The following is a 16,535-nucleotide window of genomic DNA, read 5'->3' as shown; positions in this document are numbered from 1 at the left end:
GGATGTGACCATGTATGAAGTAGTTCCTGTATGTGGTCTTTAGACACTACTCTGAAGCCCAAGAACCTTAAAGAAAGTAATAAATCTGATGCCCTGTGGTAGTGAGGGAGTTAATGAGGGCAGAGTAAGGTTGGGTCCCTTTAAAACCACATTTTCCACAGATGTCCATGGTTTTACTGAACAGAGGTGAGAGCCAGGAATCCTCTTGGGGGTGTCCAAGAGCTTCACCAGATCCTGATGATGCATCCTATGTGAAAGGCATAAATTCTTGGATTCAGATTGCAATGAAAAAGCATCTATGTTCCACTTCTCCAAAGTCTGTCCTCATCCACTTTCCCAGAGATGCCCACATAGGGCTTATTCTCCACTTGCTCTCCATTGAAGCCCTATCCTTGGAGCCTACCGACTGCTAGTAGCAAAGTCTTATCTTCTTGCTTACAGACTGATTCTGATTCTTGAACATGTTGAAACTATACAATCTCCCAACGCGAATCCATTCTGTTTGTGCTCCCACACACAGAGAAACTGACAAGACAAAGCTCTTCACTATCTTTATGTTGCTAGTAATTTATCTCTCTGTCTGCATTTCAACTGAAGAACTAGGACAATGTTTTCACCAGTTTTAGCGTGCAACTTTATTAAGAGCATGTAAATGAAATCTCAAAATAATATATTTGTACCAATATAAAGCACAGAAGCATAGCTTGCTCAGGATGAATGGGTCACATTGCATAAATATTAATATCAGGTCACATTGCATAAATACTAAAATACCTCAATTTATATTATATAGCACAATAAAATCCAACAAATATTCAAGCTGTTAAGATTGTTATCCACAAAATTCTCCTTCAATCAACAGAGAACATAAGCATTCAGTTTATAATATGCACTGAATTCATATTGCAACACCAAAAATATTGCTCAAGGCTTTGGAAGAACAAATAGCTATTCAGAGTTTGAGTATTAATCGTATAACTTTATCTCTCACCTCAGGATCACTGTTCTCTGCTAAGTCTTGGAGTTTCTGACCAAGCAATTTTGCTTCCTGGAATATGGAAATAAGTTCAGATTTAGTGAACTCTTCCTTGGTAAACAGCTTTGCCCTTTTCTTGAAATGGAAATTTATATTTTCAAGTATTTGAAGAGTATTAAGAATATTGACCTTTGACTCATTCTTATTAAAGAATGTAACCAAAGTTGACAGTACATCACCAGTGATCATTTCTCTTACATTGGCTTGATTTTTAGATAAGCAATAAAGTAATCTTAAAGCATAAAACTTGATTCTGAAACTTCCTTTGTTTAACAATATAAGGAAATCTGGAATGTGACTGGCAATCAAATGGTGATTCTCAAACCTCATACTTGTGCCCACCAATAATTTTAGAGCAGTCAGTTGCAAATGGGAGTTCAAAGAATTAGCATTTATTTCTTTACAAATTTCTCTTATATAGGGCCCATCTATGTTAGCTTCTTCCAAAGGCTCAGGGTTCTCACTTATTATAGCTAAAGCTTTAGAATGTTCTTCAACTTGGGGATTATTGACCAAGTTTTCAATCATAACAGTTATACCAACATCATGAATTATATCTTGGGTAAATGGGTAAGCACGACTGACGCCCATTATCATTGTAGCTATTTCATGAATGAAAGGATCAGTAGTTAGCTTAAGTAAATCAACAAGTTTATCAAACTCCTCAGGCTCCAAACTAAAGCCACGTGGATTACAGCGGCAGTTCTTTGGACTAGGCCCATAGTTTTCCTTTTGCTTAACCTGTTCTTTTATCTCAGCTAAGGTCTGATAGTAAGGTCCATCATAAGGTGGGATCTTGGTCAGAGGCCGAATACCCAGAGGAGTTTCAATCAAGGTGGCAACCAGGGTCCAGTTCCCTTTTGGAGGCGTAGATTTTTTCCGTGCATCAACTGGGGCTAGGACAACATACCTGGCCCTTGCCCATGCTGCTGCTTTTTGTTTTAGGGTAAGAACAGGTTCGGGTGTAGGCTTGGGCTCTTCCTGAATTTTAAGTGGGGGCTTATAAACTTGAAGAGGGGTATCTTCTTTAGGCCAAAACCAGGACCCTACACTAGGTTCTTCCCCAGTCCAAAACCAGGAGCAGACATTTTCTTCATCTTCATCGGTGGATCTGAGGACAACACTACCTGTGTCCTTGGTCTCAGACTGGATGCTGGCTTCTTCCTCTATGTTAGATATACAATCAGTATCAGCTTTATCATTAGCTTTTGCCTCTTTGCCAGCATCAACACTGATTTCAGATTTGGTTTCAGAATTGACATTGGCCTTAGACACCGGTATGACCATTGACTTGGTTTGAGGCATTACATCAGATGAAGTCTCAGTCACAACTCGAATATTAGTCACATCTTCCACTTGGCTCACTTCAATTGTCACAGCCACAGGCTGAGTGTAGGTCACTGTTTGTGTCATAGCCATTGTTCCATCACAAATCTTGGTGTGGGTCACTAATTCTATTGTTGGTTCTGCCTCAAGTGCTGTCTTGGCCTGAGTCATAGCTTTCACTTTAGTATAGTCAGGGCTACTGATTTCAAGTTTCAGGTCAATCTCAGCCTCTTCTGCAGCCCTTGCACTGGCTGTAGAACCAATCATGGTCCAAGTTAAAGGTACGACCAAATTATATGCCCTACCACTGAAGGTCTGTCCCAAGTTGGTGTTTCCACACAAAGTCCAGCAGTCACTCAGCCCCCTTTGCAACTACAAGTTCTGCCAACAATATAGACAATATGCTGAGGAAGCTCACTCAAGGTAAAGAAGGATGACTGTGCCTTGGCACAGCCCGGTGGAGGACGGTGGTCTTCAGCCACTCCCAGGCCACCAGATCTGCCACTGAAGTTGGACCTAGGGGTGGAGGAAGGAAATTGGGCTTTAAGTCTCTTCCAAAGTTTTTCTCCTCATGCTAATTGGCACATTTATAGGAAAGTATGGAAATTCAGTGCTACATGAAAGAAGTAAATTTAACAAACCATCTCTCTTATTTCCTCCACTCTCCACACCTCTCACTCTCCACATCTCTCACTACCAGATATCAAATAAGTTCCTGGAGAACAGGAGTGTGAGATGGAAGTGAGAGAGACTGAGAATTTGCTGGATCATGATTCCTACTGGAGTGAAACACATCTCTACTAATCCATGCCACCAATCTATCCAAGCAGTTTCCAAATTCATACCAACCTTCACTGATTCAGAGTAATTTTCTCTTTTCCTTGCTTCCAATGATGATAAGATCTTCAGGCAGACCTATGGAAAAATAAGCAAAGAGGAAGCTATAGAAACTGACTTTTGTAACAGATCATGGTCTCTGACCCATATTTTTCCTTTTGTGTGCTGGTACTTAGACACTGTTTCTCAGCTTTTTCACTTAAGGCTGGTGCTCTACCACTTGAGCCACAGCTCTACTTCCAGTTTTCTCTTGGTTAGTTGGACATTAGTCTTAAACATGCATTTTTTTTCTTTGAACCACATTCTTTAGATCTAAGCCTCCCAAGTAACTAAGATTGCAGGTGCATATTCTTGCCTTTCCAAGTACCATTCATCTAATGTTTCCCTCCATCTGGTCCCCTCTCCCAATTGCTTGGCTTCAAAGCTGTTCCTCCTTTCTTACTCACTATTTTCTTCTTCAATGATTGTTCTGATATTTCTGTAGTTCAGAATCAGATTACAAGGACACATAAGAGTATGACAACCAAGACGGAAAGGGAAAAGGTAGGTTTTTCCATTGTGTACATCCAAAGCATAACAAATTACCAACTAAATTGTCAAGAGGAGGACAAGCTAGAGTCACCAATAAGCTGGCAAAACAGAAGAGATGAAATTTTCAAATCTCAGTCATTACTGTCCCTGTACCCATACACCAACATTAATAGATATAGTTCAATTTCTCTTCATGACTTCCTAACTCCAAGTTATGATATTTGTTCAAACCTTCACAAAAAGTCTTATTTCTAGAGACTTAGGGACAGGTCTATCCACAAATATGAACAAACACACAAACTAAAAATGGGAGAAGCAGGATACGTACCAGGAACACCGAGTTCTTGGAAGAGAATCACACCTGGGGCATAAATGCTTCAGGATACAAGTACTTCTTTGCCCAACATTGTCTACTTCTCTTTTTCCACTCCCAAATCTCCAAACCCTTCTACTTCACTCTTAAAGTCTAACAATTTCCATGAAGAAGCAACTCAAGCATCCTTGCAAGAGCACTAGGCTTAGTGGGGATGAAATGAACAGACAAACTATAAGAGACTGGAAAAAACAGTAAAAAGCCTTATTTCCAAATTTCTTGGTTTTTTTTTCCTTTTCTCCCCCAAAGCCCGTCGATTTTCTGCAACAAGCTGGGACTTCAGGAAAGACATTTCTGGAAAGCTGACAAAGAGGCAATCTGGAGATTATCCCATATCCTTATCTGCTCTAGTACTCTCCCATTTACCACATTCAAGGGCTGCCCACTCTGCAGACACTAGGCTCTTTTTATCCTGTTCCCTCCTCTTAAGGTTTGCTGCCCCCTAGTGGTCATTACAGAAATTTAAAGTGCTGCAAACCTGAACGGATCTACACAGCTAAATGAATGTATGACATGCACCTAAAGATCAAATGAGAAAGACAGTGAGGGGTGTGATTAATAATAGATTAGTACCCTGGAGTTGAAAGCCTGTTTGAAACCAGGGCTTTGGTTACGCACGTTTCCAACGACCTCCCCCATCAATGTCCTCTTCAGCAGCAACAACCTATTTTTTTCTTCATCATCATCCATTTTCCTGTTGGAAAACGCTAGTACACCCCTTCCCTATCTCCTTCCCCTTCCCAACCTTCGTCTAAAGTGGGGCGATTTTCCGGAAACGCAGCTAAAAAAGAGGCATATCCTTTTATGATTCCCGGTGCATCAATCCCTCCCCCTCGCTTTCACCACCTGCCTCCCAAGCCCACAGCACTCATTTCCAAATTCACATTCATACCCCCAAGCGATGCCCGCCTTCTCACTAACCTGCTCGCCTTGGATCAGAAGCAGTTTTCTTATTTCCTTGTCTCAAGGAGTGCCATGCCATATATAAGGGGGAACTGACCGACACAAGGACCCAAAACAATGGCGGCGCCTGTTTCGGGGTCAGCCTGGAACGTAGAAGTTAGAACGAGATACTTGCTTTTTCAGACAAAAGGCAAAAGGCCATAACTGACATCATTTCTCGGTACTGTCTTCTCTTTCCGGTTCCCAGGAACCCACACTTAGTAACTAGCATCTACCTTGTCCTCTGCAGAATACGGTCTACTCGGTTCCCATTACCAAAATCTGGCAGCGGGAGGAGCTAGAGTGTAGTTTAAGGGGATCCGGCTTCGGGAAGCGGAGTGATACTGGGCTTTGCCTAGCGTCACTTTTCGCTGTGTCAGAGGTCTTCGTCCCGCCCACTTTGCAGGTTTTTGGTGCAGTCTAAGACAGATGCCTGCAGACTTCGGGAAAACGCAGTTCAACGCAAAGCAGCAGACCCAATAGTCAAGTGTCGCGGTATTAGCTCAGCTCGTTCAGAAGCTTCCCCTACCCCACCCCACCAATCTTACCATGTCTTTCCGTACTGAAAAAAGTACTTCTTTTGGGCTGTAGCCTGACAAGGTGAACAGGTATGAGAGTCTTAGTGTCTACAGATTCACCGGTCCAAACTTGACAGCGCTCCAAACTGCATGGGCTGTGAGAGGGGCTGCAGTAGGAATGTTAAGAAAGACTGAAGACTGCGACAGGAGTATAAATTCTAATCTACTAAAATATGTACTAATCTGTGCCAACTGCAAGAGAAACCCTCTATGCTGCCCTTTCAAGCACTGACTTTTCTTCATATAATATGTGGGGTTGTGGCAGAGTATCTGGCAAGCTGCTCTGAACTTTTCCTCTTGGTCTTTTTCTGCTCCTCTTGCCTGTTTCCATAGACCTATTGCTCCTCTCCCAAAGGAAAGTCAATCTCAACCTCCTCTTTTAGGAACTTAGCAACTGGTCTATGCCAAGTGTGATTCTTTCTGCCACACTAATTTTTCCCCATTTGTCGGAAGCCCTAAGCTTGACTATCTCGCTGGAACATCTCAAGGCGGTTTACAGAATCTTTTCATCCTGCCCCAAACAAAGACCAGGTAGTTGCTATCGACCACCTTTTCACACTGCCCTAAGCAAGCATCCTGCAGCTGCTACGGCCAATGAAAAAGCTTCCTTATTCTAAGCATATAAATACCCCTGTGTGAAAAATAAAATTTGCAGCTTGATCAGAATCCTTGTCTTGCTGTCATTCTTCGTGTCTCTTGTCCCTTCATTCCTTCTCGCTTAGGTTCACTGCCCTCGTTGAAGTCCTGCGGGTCGTGTCACCCATTCAAAATGGAAATGTATTTGGTTATTATACGGTTCTTGCAGTTATCCAGTTAGGCCATATCCTGTCTCATCTTCCATTTTTCTGTCAGGAAAAGCTACCACCACTTCCCATGCACTTCCTCAAGGCTGATCTCAACTGTGCATTTCAACTTCACCTTCCCTCTAAGACTTTCATTCTACCTAATGAAGTATATTCTCCCAGTATACGAGTTCTGTCTTTCTGCAATGATTGGTCGTCTAAGTTAGACTGTTAATTTCCTCTTTTCTACCAATCTGTACTCAGCACATGATAGACTGATTAGTCAATGTGTGAACCACTGAGTCATGAGAATTCCATGAAACCAGTTCTTTTTTTATTGTAAAGACGCTGTACAGAGGGGTTACATTTACATGAGCAAGGCAATGAATACATTTCTTGTCTAGCATTGTTACCCCTTCCCTTGTTAGTTCTCTCATTATCCTTTCCCTCCTTTACCTCCGTCACCCCCCCCAAGTTGTAAAGTTCATTTCCAATATACTGTGTTGTGGGTATCATTGTAGCAATGGGTTATCCTGTGTCCTAGTTTCAGAATTTTGTAATTACCCTTCCCCTCCCCAAATTAGACAAATGTATATACAAGATGCAAAGTACCAAAATCAAGTACAGTGACAACAGGGGATATACCATAGGGGGAAGAACATACAAAGGAAACAAAAAAATCACATAGTACATTAAAAATAACAACAAAAGCCGGGCGCTGGTGGCTCACGCCTGTAATCCTAGCTACTCAGGAGGCTGAGATCTGAGGATCGCGGTTCAAAGCCAGCCCGGGCAGGAGAGACCGTGAGACTCCTATCTCCAATAAACCACCAGAAAACCGGAAGTGGCACTGTAGCTCAAGTGGTAGAGTGCTCGCCTTGAGCTGAAGAGCTGAGGGACAGCGCCCAGGCCCAGAGTTCAAGCCCCACGGCCGACAAAAAAAAAAAAAAAAGAAAGATCTCTTTTGTCCATATCTTGGGTTTCATTTCACATAGCATCATTTTATATGGTCATTTGTACATAGGTTTATAGCTTTTCTGCTCATCTCATCAACTTCTCTGGCCATAAAAGAAATGTGAATCAAAACAACATTGAGATTCCACCTCACTCAAGTTAGAATGGCTATAATCAAGAAATCTAATAACAGATGCTGGAGGGGATGTGGCCAGAAGGGAATCCTATTGCACTGTTGGTGGGAGTGTAAACTTGTTCAACCACTCTGGAAAGCAGTATGGAGGTTACTCAAAAGACTCCACATAGAGCTCCCCTATACCCAGCAATCCCACTTCTGGGCATTTACCCAAATGATCACAAACAAGGCCATACTAAAGCTACCAGCACAATTATGCTTATTGCAGCATTATTAGTCACCATAGCTAAGATACGGAACCAACCCAGATGCCCCTCAGTAGATGAATGGAACAAGAAAATATGGTATATATACAATGGAATTCTAAGCTTCTATCAGAAAGAATGGCCCCACCCTATGTGTTAGAAAATGGAAAGACTTGGAAAAATCCTGTTAACTGAAATAAGCCAGACCCAAAGAAATATAGGTCCTATGGTTTCCCTCATTTGCAATAATTAGTATACATCTAGAATAATTTTTTCCATGAAACAATTTCTTACTTTCAGATCAATGTTAATCTGTGTGTGTGTGTGTGTGTGTGTGTGTGTGTGTGTGTGTGTGTGTGTGTCCTGTAACCCCAGGGCTTAGTCTAGAGTCAGTCACAAAGAAATAAAGAAATGCTGTGGGGGAAGGAAACAAAAATTTTGCTTTTCAAAAAAAGCATTAATAATCCTAATGTCATATATTGTAACAAATATATTGGGGAATACATTTAATTTGGACTCAATGTTAGTGATTCTTTACTTTTCTGCATTCTATACATGTTTATCATTATGTTTCACTAAATTCCTTAATATATAATAAAGCCCTAATATTAATAAACAAAAACCTAATGATCAACAATCCAGTAAATAAATAGGCAAACATATGAATGTAGTTCATAACCCATACCAAACTTTCTTAAATATAAAAGAAAATATTTAATTTCACCAGTCACATAATATAAATTGTAAGTATAGCAATATATATTTCTCATCAATCAGACTGGCAAAGAGCAAAAAGTTGTACAAAAGATTGGAATGATGCATTCTTACATATTGTTAGAGGGAGCGTAAACTGGTACAGTGTTGTCCCGACCCGCAGGACTTCAACGAGGGCAGTGAACCTAGGCGAGAAGGAATGAAGGGACAAGAGACACAAAGAAGGACAGCAAGACAAGGATTCTGATCAAGCTGCCAAATTTTATTTTTCACACAGGGGTATTTATATGCTTAGAATAAGGAAGCTTTTTCATTGGCCGTAGCAGCTGCAGGATGCTTGCTTAGGGCAATGTGAAAAGGTGGTCAATAGCAGCTACCTGGTCTTTGTTTGGGGCAGGATGCAAAGACCAGATTCTGTAAATAGCCTCAAGAGATGTTCCAGCGAGATAGTCAAGCTTATCATGCAGAGAGACTCCCTGCAGGGCTCTCGACACACTGTAGTCTATACAGGTCATTTGCAAATATTTGTCAAGGCACAAACATACATAGGGAATGAAGATGGGACATCTAAGATTGTGCCAGAACTTCTAGGGAAAGTGGCTGCAGATAATGGAGAGAAGAAGCAGGAGACTTTGCCATGGGTTCCATAGTCCCTTCTCAAAGTGATACTCAGGTAGCTCAGTGTCTAAATTGAGCCTGATGCTATGCTTGCCAAATCCCATGTAGGATTGTTTCCATTCTTCACAATGAGGCTAAGAAGTGTATAGTGTGCACTGCATTTCCTACATGAGAAGACTAAAGCTTAGACAGTTACACAAGTTTATCTCTGGTGATGGAAGCTATACCCAGAACAACAAAGTTGGTGTTATTCTTTATGTGATGGAAATGTTGATTCCATATCAGTATTTATTTTTCAGAAATTCACACTTCATCATCTGCCTCTGTAATGTAAATGTAAATTACTTGAAAACTAGCAATAAGTAGGAAATCATATATATAGGCATTATTTGCCAGTTGGTGGAACCTCATCTGTGGCATCATTCATAGAATTATAACCTGAAAAGTTTATGTGGCTATTACTTTAATTTCAGATGTGATGTCTGCTTTTTGTCTAAGTGCAAGCATTACAAAAGTGTGGAAAAAATTGTGTAGATATCCTGCTTGATGCCTGCCTGAAATTCAGAACTGTTCATTGCTAGTCATTATGAAAAGCCCCCCCCCCAAAAAAAAAACTGACTACAGAGTGACAATCTGTGTCACTGTTGTGACACAGATTTGAAAATAGATGTTCAAAGATTCTTTGGTGGACATGGTGATGCCAACTCTGTGGGGGATGCACTGGGCAGAGACTGACTGCCCCTCAACCTGAGGGTGCTAAGGGTATGCCCTTACAACACCTTCAGGAAGGGGCAGGGATGGGATGGTGGGTAGGACGGCAGGTGAAAGCACTGTGAAAAGGCTCGTTTCCCTTCTACCTGAGAGCAAATCTCTGAAACGATTATGGTATGTATGGTCTAAGAAAACACTCAAATGATTGGGAATGAGCAGTAACATATGTGAACCTGCACCTTTCTTCCCTTCTCTACAGCCCTCATTAGCCAGGAGATGCCTTTTGTGAAGCTCCCATTGTGCCAGGTGTCAGAACAAAGGGCAACATCAGTAAGGAAAACACACAGCATTGTTTGCCCTTAGGGAAGTGATGTTCACTGGCCTACAAGTTAGCTTCCTGGTCATCAAGGGCTCCAACCCCAGTTGTGGGTATGACTTTTGGATTATGAGAAATAATAGATGTCTGTGGATGAAGAGGAAAATGACATATGAGGCCTCCTTTTAGGACTTTGGTTTGAAGGCCTCCTGTGAGATCTTGCCCTCATTCTGGAAAAAAGGAGGTGGAATGTCAGATGAGCTACAGCTTAGCTTAACTATAGTTTTCCGAGTGTGAAGCTATGTTAAGGTTGAGGGCTCCATAGGAAGAATGACCAACAAAAATTCTGACCTACAAAAATTCTCAGAGTCTCCTTTTTCTCTTCTTTTTAATTATAAATGATTTCCTAAACATATGACATGCTGTTTGAACATTAAGTAAAAGACTAATAGTTAATGTGTGTGCAAATCCATATACATTTAGAGCCCCACTGTCTGATTGCACATCCAGGTCCATTATGTAGAAACTGTAACCTTGGATACACAGACATGTATTAACACAAGACACTTCAGAGTTAATATTTTCTTAAATCTGTTGTGTGGGGATATGCAGTTGTTCCTATACAATTTTTGAAAAAGACATTTTTTACGTCTTAGTTCTTTTTAGTACTCTGAAAAACAGTATAAAGTTGATAGTCTGTAAAATTATTTTTTGAGTCATACTTTATTGTATTAATGTGTATTCTTAGGCCTACACAATCCTGCATTGATTACATTAATAGTAACCTTATGATAACTTTGTTGTCTTTGAATTTTGTTCTTCATTTTTAAGATCATTTTTCTATTTGGGTTCAATGATACTTTATTTTATTCTACAATTAATTTTTAATCTCTACAAAGAAGGCAGCTGTGATTTTCTTATACACTGTCAAGAGCACTGAATATGCATATACATTTGGGAAGTAGCTATCTTAACAAAACTAAGTCTTATAATACAAGAATATGAGTTGTCCTCCCACTCATTCATTTATTTCCATAATATTTTATGGATTTCATAGTATACATTTGCATTTTTGTTAAATATTGTCCTACTTACAGGTTTCTCAGAGGACTAAACATTGAGCTTCCCTATGACCCAGCAATCCCTCTCCTGGGCATTTATCCAACTGACCACAAATGATGCCACACTAAAGCTACCAGCCACAACCATGTTCATTGAAGCATTTTTTACAGAAGCCAAGATATGGAATCAAGAAAATGTGGTATATACAATGGAATTCTACTCATCCATCAGAAAGAATGATATTGTACCGTTTGTAAGGAAATAGAAAGATTTGGAAAAAACTATATTAAGTAAAGTAAGCCAGCCCCAAAGAAAATAAGTTGCATGGTTTCCCTCACTTGCAGTAATTAGAATGTGCCTGTAAATCTTCAAGTAAACCCAATGAATAGTAAAAGACAAAAAAATTACACTTGGACATGATAAATTAAAAAGGATTCTAAATATTCACATGGTGAGACCAAAGGAGGAAATTCTTAGGAGAAGCTCACTAGGGCTCAATAGTTATGTGTATATGATCATATAAAATGATGCTTATTGAAATGAACTCAAAGAAGTGGAAACAAGAGGTTTTTCATTTTACTTTTTGTGGTTCTTTATTCTTTTTTTCCCCTTTTGTCACTGTTTTTTTATTTCTGTACCTTTTGTCTTTTATGTAAGTTTATCTGATTTGGGGAGAGGAAGGGGAAGCATAGAAATGGTGGGACAAAGGGTGATCTAATTCAGCAGTGATACTCACTAGACACTATGTTGGAAATGAACTATACAACTTGGAGAGCAGGAGTTGGGAGGAAAAAACTGGGAGAAAATGAAGGGGGGTACACTGTTCAAAAAAAATGTACTCAATACCTTACTTATATAACTGTAACCCCTCTGTACATCTCCTTTACAATAAAAATTTTAGTGGAATTGTTTTCTCTTTTATATTACTTTTACAGTAGTTATAGTGAGATGGGGTTTTATTTAGACATTTCCACTCATGTATACAGTGTATTCCAATCAATCTCACCCTCCTCAATTGGAATTGTTCTCTTAATTTTATTTAGTATATAGTAATACAATTGAACAAAAGAGGAGGAGAGAATAAGAGAGAGAGTTGTGGTTACCTGATGCAGTTACACTTTTTTTGTGTGCCAGACCTGGACCTTGATGTCAGGGATTAGATGCTGTCCCTTAGCTTTTTTTGCACAAGTCTAGTGCTCTAACATTTGAATCACAGTCTCAATTTCAGCATTTTGGTGATTAGTTGGAGATAAAAGTCTCACAGATTTTGCTGCTCAGGCTGATTTTGAACCACAATCCTCAGATCTCAATATCCCAAGTAGCTAGGATTAAAGGTATGAGCCACTGAAGCCTGGGCAGAAACTTTTAAAATATGCTTTTATTGTAAAATTACTGTACAGAGGGGTTACAAACACATGAATAAGTTAATGAGTACATTTCCTATCCAGCATTGTTATCTCCTCCTTTGTTTTCCCCCTACTATCCCTTCCCTCCCCATCTCCCCAAATCCCCCCCCCTATGTTGTAAAGTTAGTTTTCAACATAGTATCTTGTACATCTCATTGTTACAATGGGTCAACCTGTATCCTTATTTAAGCATTTTGTTATTTCCCTTCCCCTCCCCAAATTAGAAAAATGTATATTCAAGATGTAGGGCACCAACATTAAATACTGTGAAAACAGGGGTTATACCAAGGGGGAAGATCATACAAGAGAAACAAAAAAAAATCACATAGTACATTTTAAATATATTAAAAACAATAGCAAGAAAGAAAAAACCACTTGTGTCCCTATCTTGTGGTTCATTTCACTTTACATCATCTTATATGGCCATATGTACATAGCTTTTGACCTTTTCTGCTTGTCTCAGACATATACTAGTTACTACAAATAAGGGAAACCATGGGACCTATGTTTCTGTGAGCCTGGCTTACTTTACTTAATTTAATTTTTTCCAAGTCTTTCGATTTCCTCACAAATGGGGCAGTGTCATTCTTTTTCTTTCTTTTTTTCTTTTTCTTTTTCTTTTCTTTTCTTTCTTTTTTTTTTGTTGTGGGGCTTGAACTCTGGGCTTGGCACTATCCCTCAGCTCTTCAGCTCAAGGCAAGCGCTCTACCGCTTGAGCCTCAGCACCACTTCCGGTTTTCTAGTGATTTATTGGAGATAAGAGTCTCATGGACTTTCCTGCCCAGGCTGGCTTTGAACCATGATCCTCAGATCTCAGCCTCCTGAGTAGCTAGGATTACAGGTGTGAGCCACCAGCACCTGGTTCAGTGTCACTCTTTCTGATGGAGGCATATACTCCCTGGCAGCAGTCCCTCACTGGTTCCTTTTCTTCTGAGAGAATAATCAAACACTGAGTGAATATGAAGGGAAATATGCACATACAAATGTGAACATGGTGGCACAACATGATAATTCCAGCTCTCAAAAAGCTGAGGCAGAAGAATTTTGTGTTTGAGGTCAACCTAGACACTATAGCAAGACCATGTTTTAAAAACAACAAAGGACTTATAATTTTCTGTTTTTTATTAGCTTGCATTATTATTTTTTGTTAGTCATGGGGCCTGAACTCTGGGCCTAGGCTCTGTCCCTCAGCTCTTCAGCTCAAGACTAGGGCTCTACCACTTGAGCCACACTGCCACTTCCAGGGCCTCATGCATGTAAGGCAAACACTACCACTGGGCCACCTTCCCAGCCTTGGCTTGCATTATTATATGAGGGAAATTTTATTGTTACATTTCAATTATCATTTACAATAGGTTCCAATTAATATGTTCCAGTCAATTTTACCTCTCTACTATTCTACCCTTGAAATTTTCTACTTTTCATTAAGGAGTAATGTATGAAAAGTTTTATAACCTGGTAAATATTGGTTAGTTCTTTTGCTACCTTGTTCAACTAATAACAAATAAGAGAGTACTAAATGTATGTTTATAATATGAAATCATTCTACATCTTCAATCTATATGATTCCTTTACTAGGATCAAAAGACACTCTAAATAATTACATATTTCTAGATGTGTAAAAGATGTCTTAACCTTAAAATATTTAAATAACATATAAACACCAATTAAAACCAATAATTGATTAATAATCAATAATCATTAACACATAACCAATCATTGTTAATAGTCAATAGTTGGTGATCAATAGTCAATAATTGGTAATCAATAACGTTTCATCACATATAAATATGTATCAATATAAACAAATACATGTATCACAGTCATCAGTGGACCATGCCTGTAATCCTAACTACTCAGAAGGCTGAGACCTGAGGATCATGGTTCAAAGTCATCCAAGGTAGTCAAGCCCAGAGACTTTATCTCCAATTAACACCAAGAAAAGCACAAAGTGGAGCTATGGCTCAACTGGTAGAGTGCCAGTTTCTAGCAAAAAAGCTTAAGGACAGTACCAGGCCCAGAGTTCAAGCCCCAGTAAGGGTACACACAAAAAATGGTATGAAGGGGGCTGGGAAGGTGGCTCAGTGGTAGAGCGCTTGCCTTGCATGCATGAGGCCCTGGGTTTGATTCCTCAGCACCACATAAGCAAAGAAAAAAGCGGGAAGTGGCGTTATGGCTCAAGTGGTAGAGCGCTAGCCTTGAGCTGAAGAGCTGAGGGACAGCGCCCAAGCCCAGAGTTCAGGCCCCACGACTGGACCCCCCCAAAAATTGATATGAATAGTGAATTTGAATGTCATTCAGAAATTCATTTCACAATATAAATTTGTGCCTTTAGTATTCATGAAAGCAAACATCTTTAGAAGGAGTAAACCTTTGGCATCTTTTACCTTCGTTAATATTGGTGAACAGGAAAGATATTTCACTGATCAAATGTACACTAGCTCTCTTTATCTTTTATCATAATGATTAGAATACAACATAGCATGAATTTTTTTCATAACATGAATTTGGATGTTAGTTTTAATTAAAATTCTTATTTGTTCTCAGGATAAATTATTAATCTAAACCCATCTTTAATTTTTTCCAGCACAGAATTTCTGAGTTGCATTAGGTCACCTCATATACACAAAAATTAACATTAAAATGGTAGCCATACTTAAATTTGGACTGTCTTTTTAGTTAATGTGAAGAAACTGAGTTAGAAGAGAATAAATCTATCTAATCTACTAGGTGTTTTACACTTTATCTTTACATATATTCCTGTGATTCTCAAAATTATGCTTTGAAACTGATACAGCTAATACCTTCAGATTACAGTTTAAGAAAACTGAAAAACATGTTTTCCAAGGCTATACCATTACAAACCCAGGGGCCAGGCATTCTGTAGGGCAAATTTACCTTGTACCAGTCCTCAGAGGGGGGTACTGTGTTTGAACTTGGGTCTCATAATTATTAGGTAGATGCACTACCAGTTAGCCATTCTGTCAGCCCTGCTTCTCACTGGCTATTTTTGAGATTTTGAGATAGGGTTTCATTTCCTTCTGGTCTGTGCCTGGATCCCCATCTGCCAAATTTAGGCTCCAGTCTTTGCTAGGATGAGAAGTGTGAGCCACTGAGTTCAACTTTCCTCTATTGAAATGGAGGCTCTTGGACTTTTCTCTCTTGGCTTGCCTAGAACCTTATTCCTTCCATTCTAAGCTTCCCACATAGCTTAGGATGACAGGTGCATACCACTTCACCTAAAAAAGAGGTCTCATGAGAAAAATCTCAGTCCAGCCCAAAAAGAGAACAATCTGGAGGAGTCAATGATTTTCTGAATTCTTTTCCTCCAAGGTATCTTCTCAGACACCTGAAGATTAGGGTACTAATGAAACAGGTAAGAAAAATTGTGTAATATCTGTAAATTTACTCAAAGTTTATTGTATTAGTTATGGAATGACAGCCTAATATAAAGTGGCTTATTCCTGTCACCTCAGCACAGTGGAGACCAGTGGAAGTATTTTGAGCTTCAGGCCAGCCTAGGCTACATAATGAGACCCTGTCCCAAAACAAAACAAAAGTTGTGGGCTAGGAATGTAACAGTGATAGGACACTTGCCTAGCATGTTGAGGCCTAGCATCAAAAAATGATGCTAGATTCTGCAGCATTTGTACAAAGTCCTGTTAGGAAACTGAGTCAAGAGGGTATTAGAATAAAGAAAGATCAGAAAATAACCTCAACAGACCAGACAAACTTTAATGGAAAGTTGAAGAGGGACACTATTGTGACCTGAGGAGTCAGGAGACAAGAGGCATGGTGTATTGGAGGCAGAGGTGGAGGGTATTGGTTAGGGGGCAGGGTCACAGGGAGCTGTTGGATTCAAAGGGTGGGAGGCAGTGTTGCAGGTAGCTGGAGGGTTCAAAGAGTTTTATTGGTTTATGGGACAGGTCTGGCTCCAGGAATCTATTGTTTGAGCTAGTCTCCTTCAG

The 16,535-nt window shown here is 39.8% G+C and overlaps 1 protein-coding gene across 4 annotated transcripts; it reads right to left on the bottom strand.

The window, feature by feature from the left end:
- Window positions 1–620: 620 nt before the first annotated feature.
- Window positions 621–5,365, bottom strand: Armcx5 (armadillo repeat containing X-linked 5). 4 transcript variants are annotated; one of them, XM_070040019.1, is made up of 5 exons: window positions 5,282–5,365; window positions 5,025–5,149; window positions 4,059–4,247; window positions 3,212–3,277; window positions 621–2,878 (listed from the first exon to the last, which is right to left on the bottom strand). In XM_070040019.1, exon 5 carries the CDS (start codon window positions 2,627–2,629, stop codon window positions 953–955), a length of 1,677 nt encoding a protein of 558 aa, XP_069896120.1. In that variant the 5' UTR covers window positions 2,630–2,878; window positions 3,212–3,277; window positions 4,059–4,247; window positions 5,025–5,149; window positions 5,282–5,365; the 3' UTR covers window positions 621–952. The 4 variants fall into 4 exon arrangements, with proteins under 4 accessions (XP_069896120.1, XP_069896118.1, XP_069896121.1 ...); XM_070040017.1 differs by having other exon boundaries at window positions 4,059–4,285; window positions 5,025–5,343; XM_070040020.1 differs by having other exon boundaries at window positions 4,059–4,242; window positions 5,025–5,343.
- Window positions 5,366–16,535: the final 11,170 nt, after the last annotated feature.

Source organism: Dipodomys merriami, unplaced genomic scaffold (assembly GCF_024711535.1).
Source record: "Dipodomys merriami isolate MVZ:Mamm:240054 unplaced genomic scaffold, mDipMer1.0.p SCAF_3, whole genome shotgun sequence".
Lineage (NCBI taxonomy): Eukaryota > Metazoa > Chordata > Mammalia > Rodentia > Heteromyidae > Dipodomys > Dipodomys merriami.
This window is presented reverse-complemented; position numbering and strand designations above follow the sequence as displayed.

Excerpts from the sequence above, each read along its gene's own strand:
- Armcx5 (XM_070040019.1), bottom strand. The coding sequence starts at position 2,629 with ATGATTGGTTCTACAGCCAGTGCAAGGGCTGCAGAAGAGGCTGAGATT.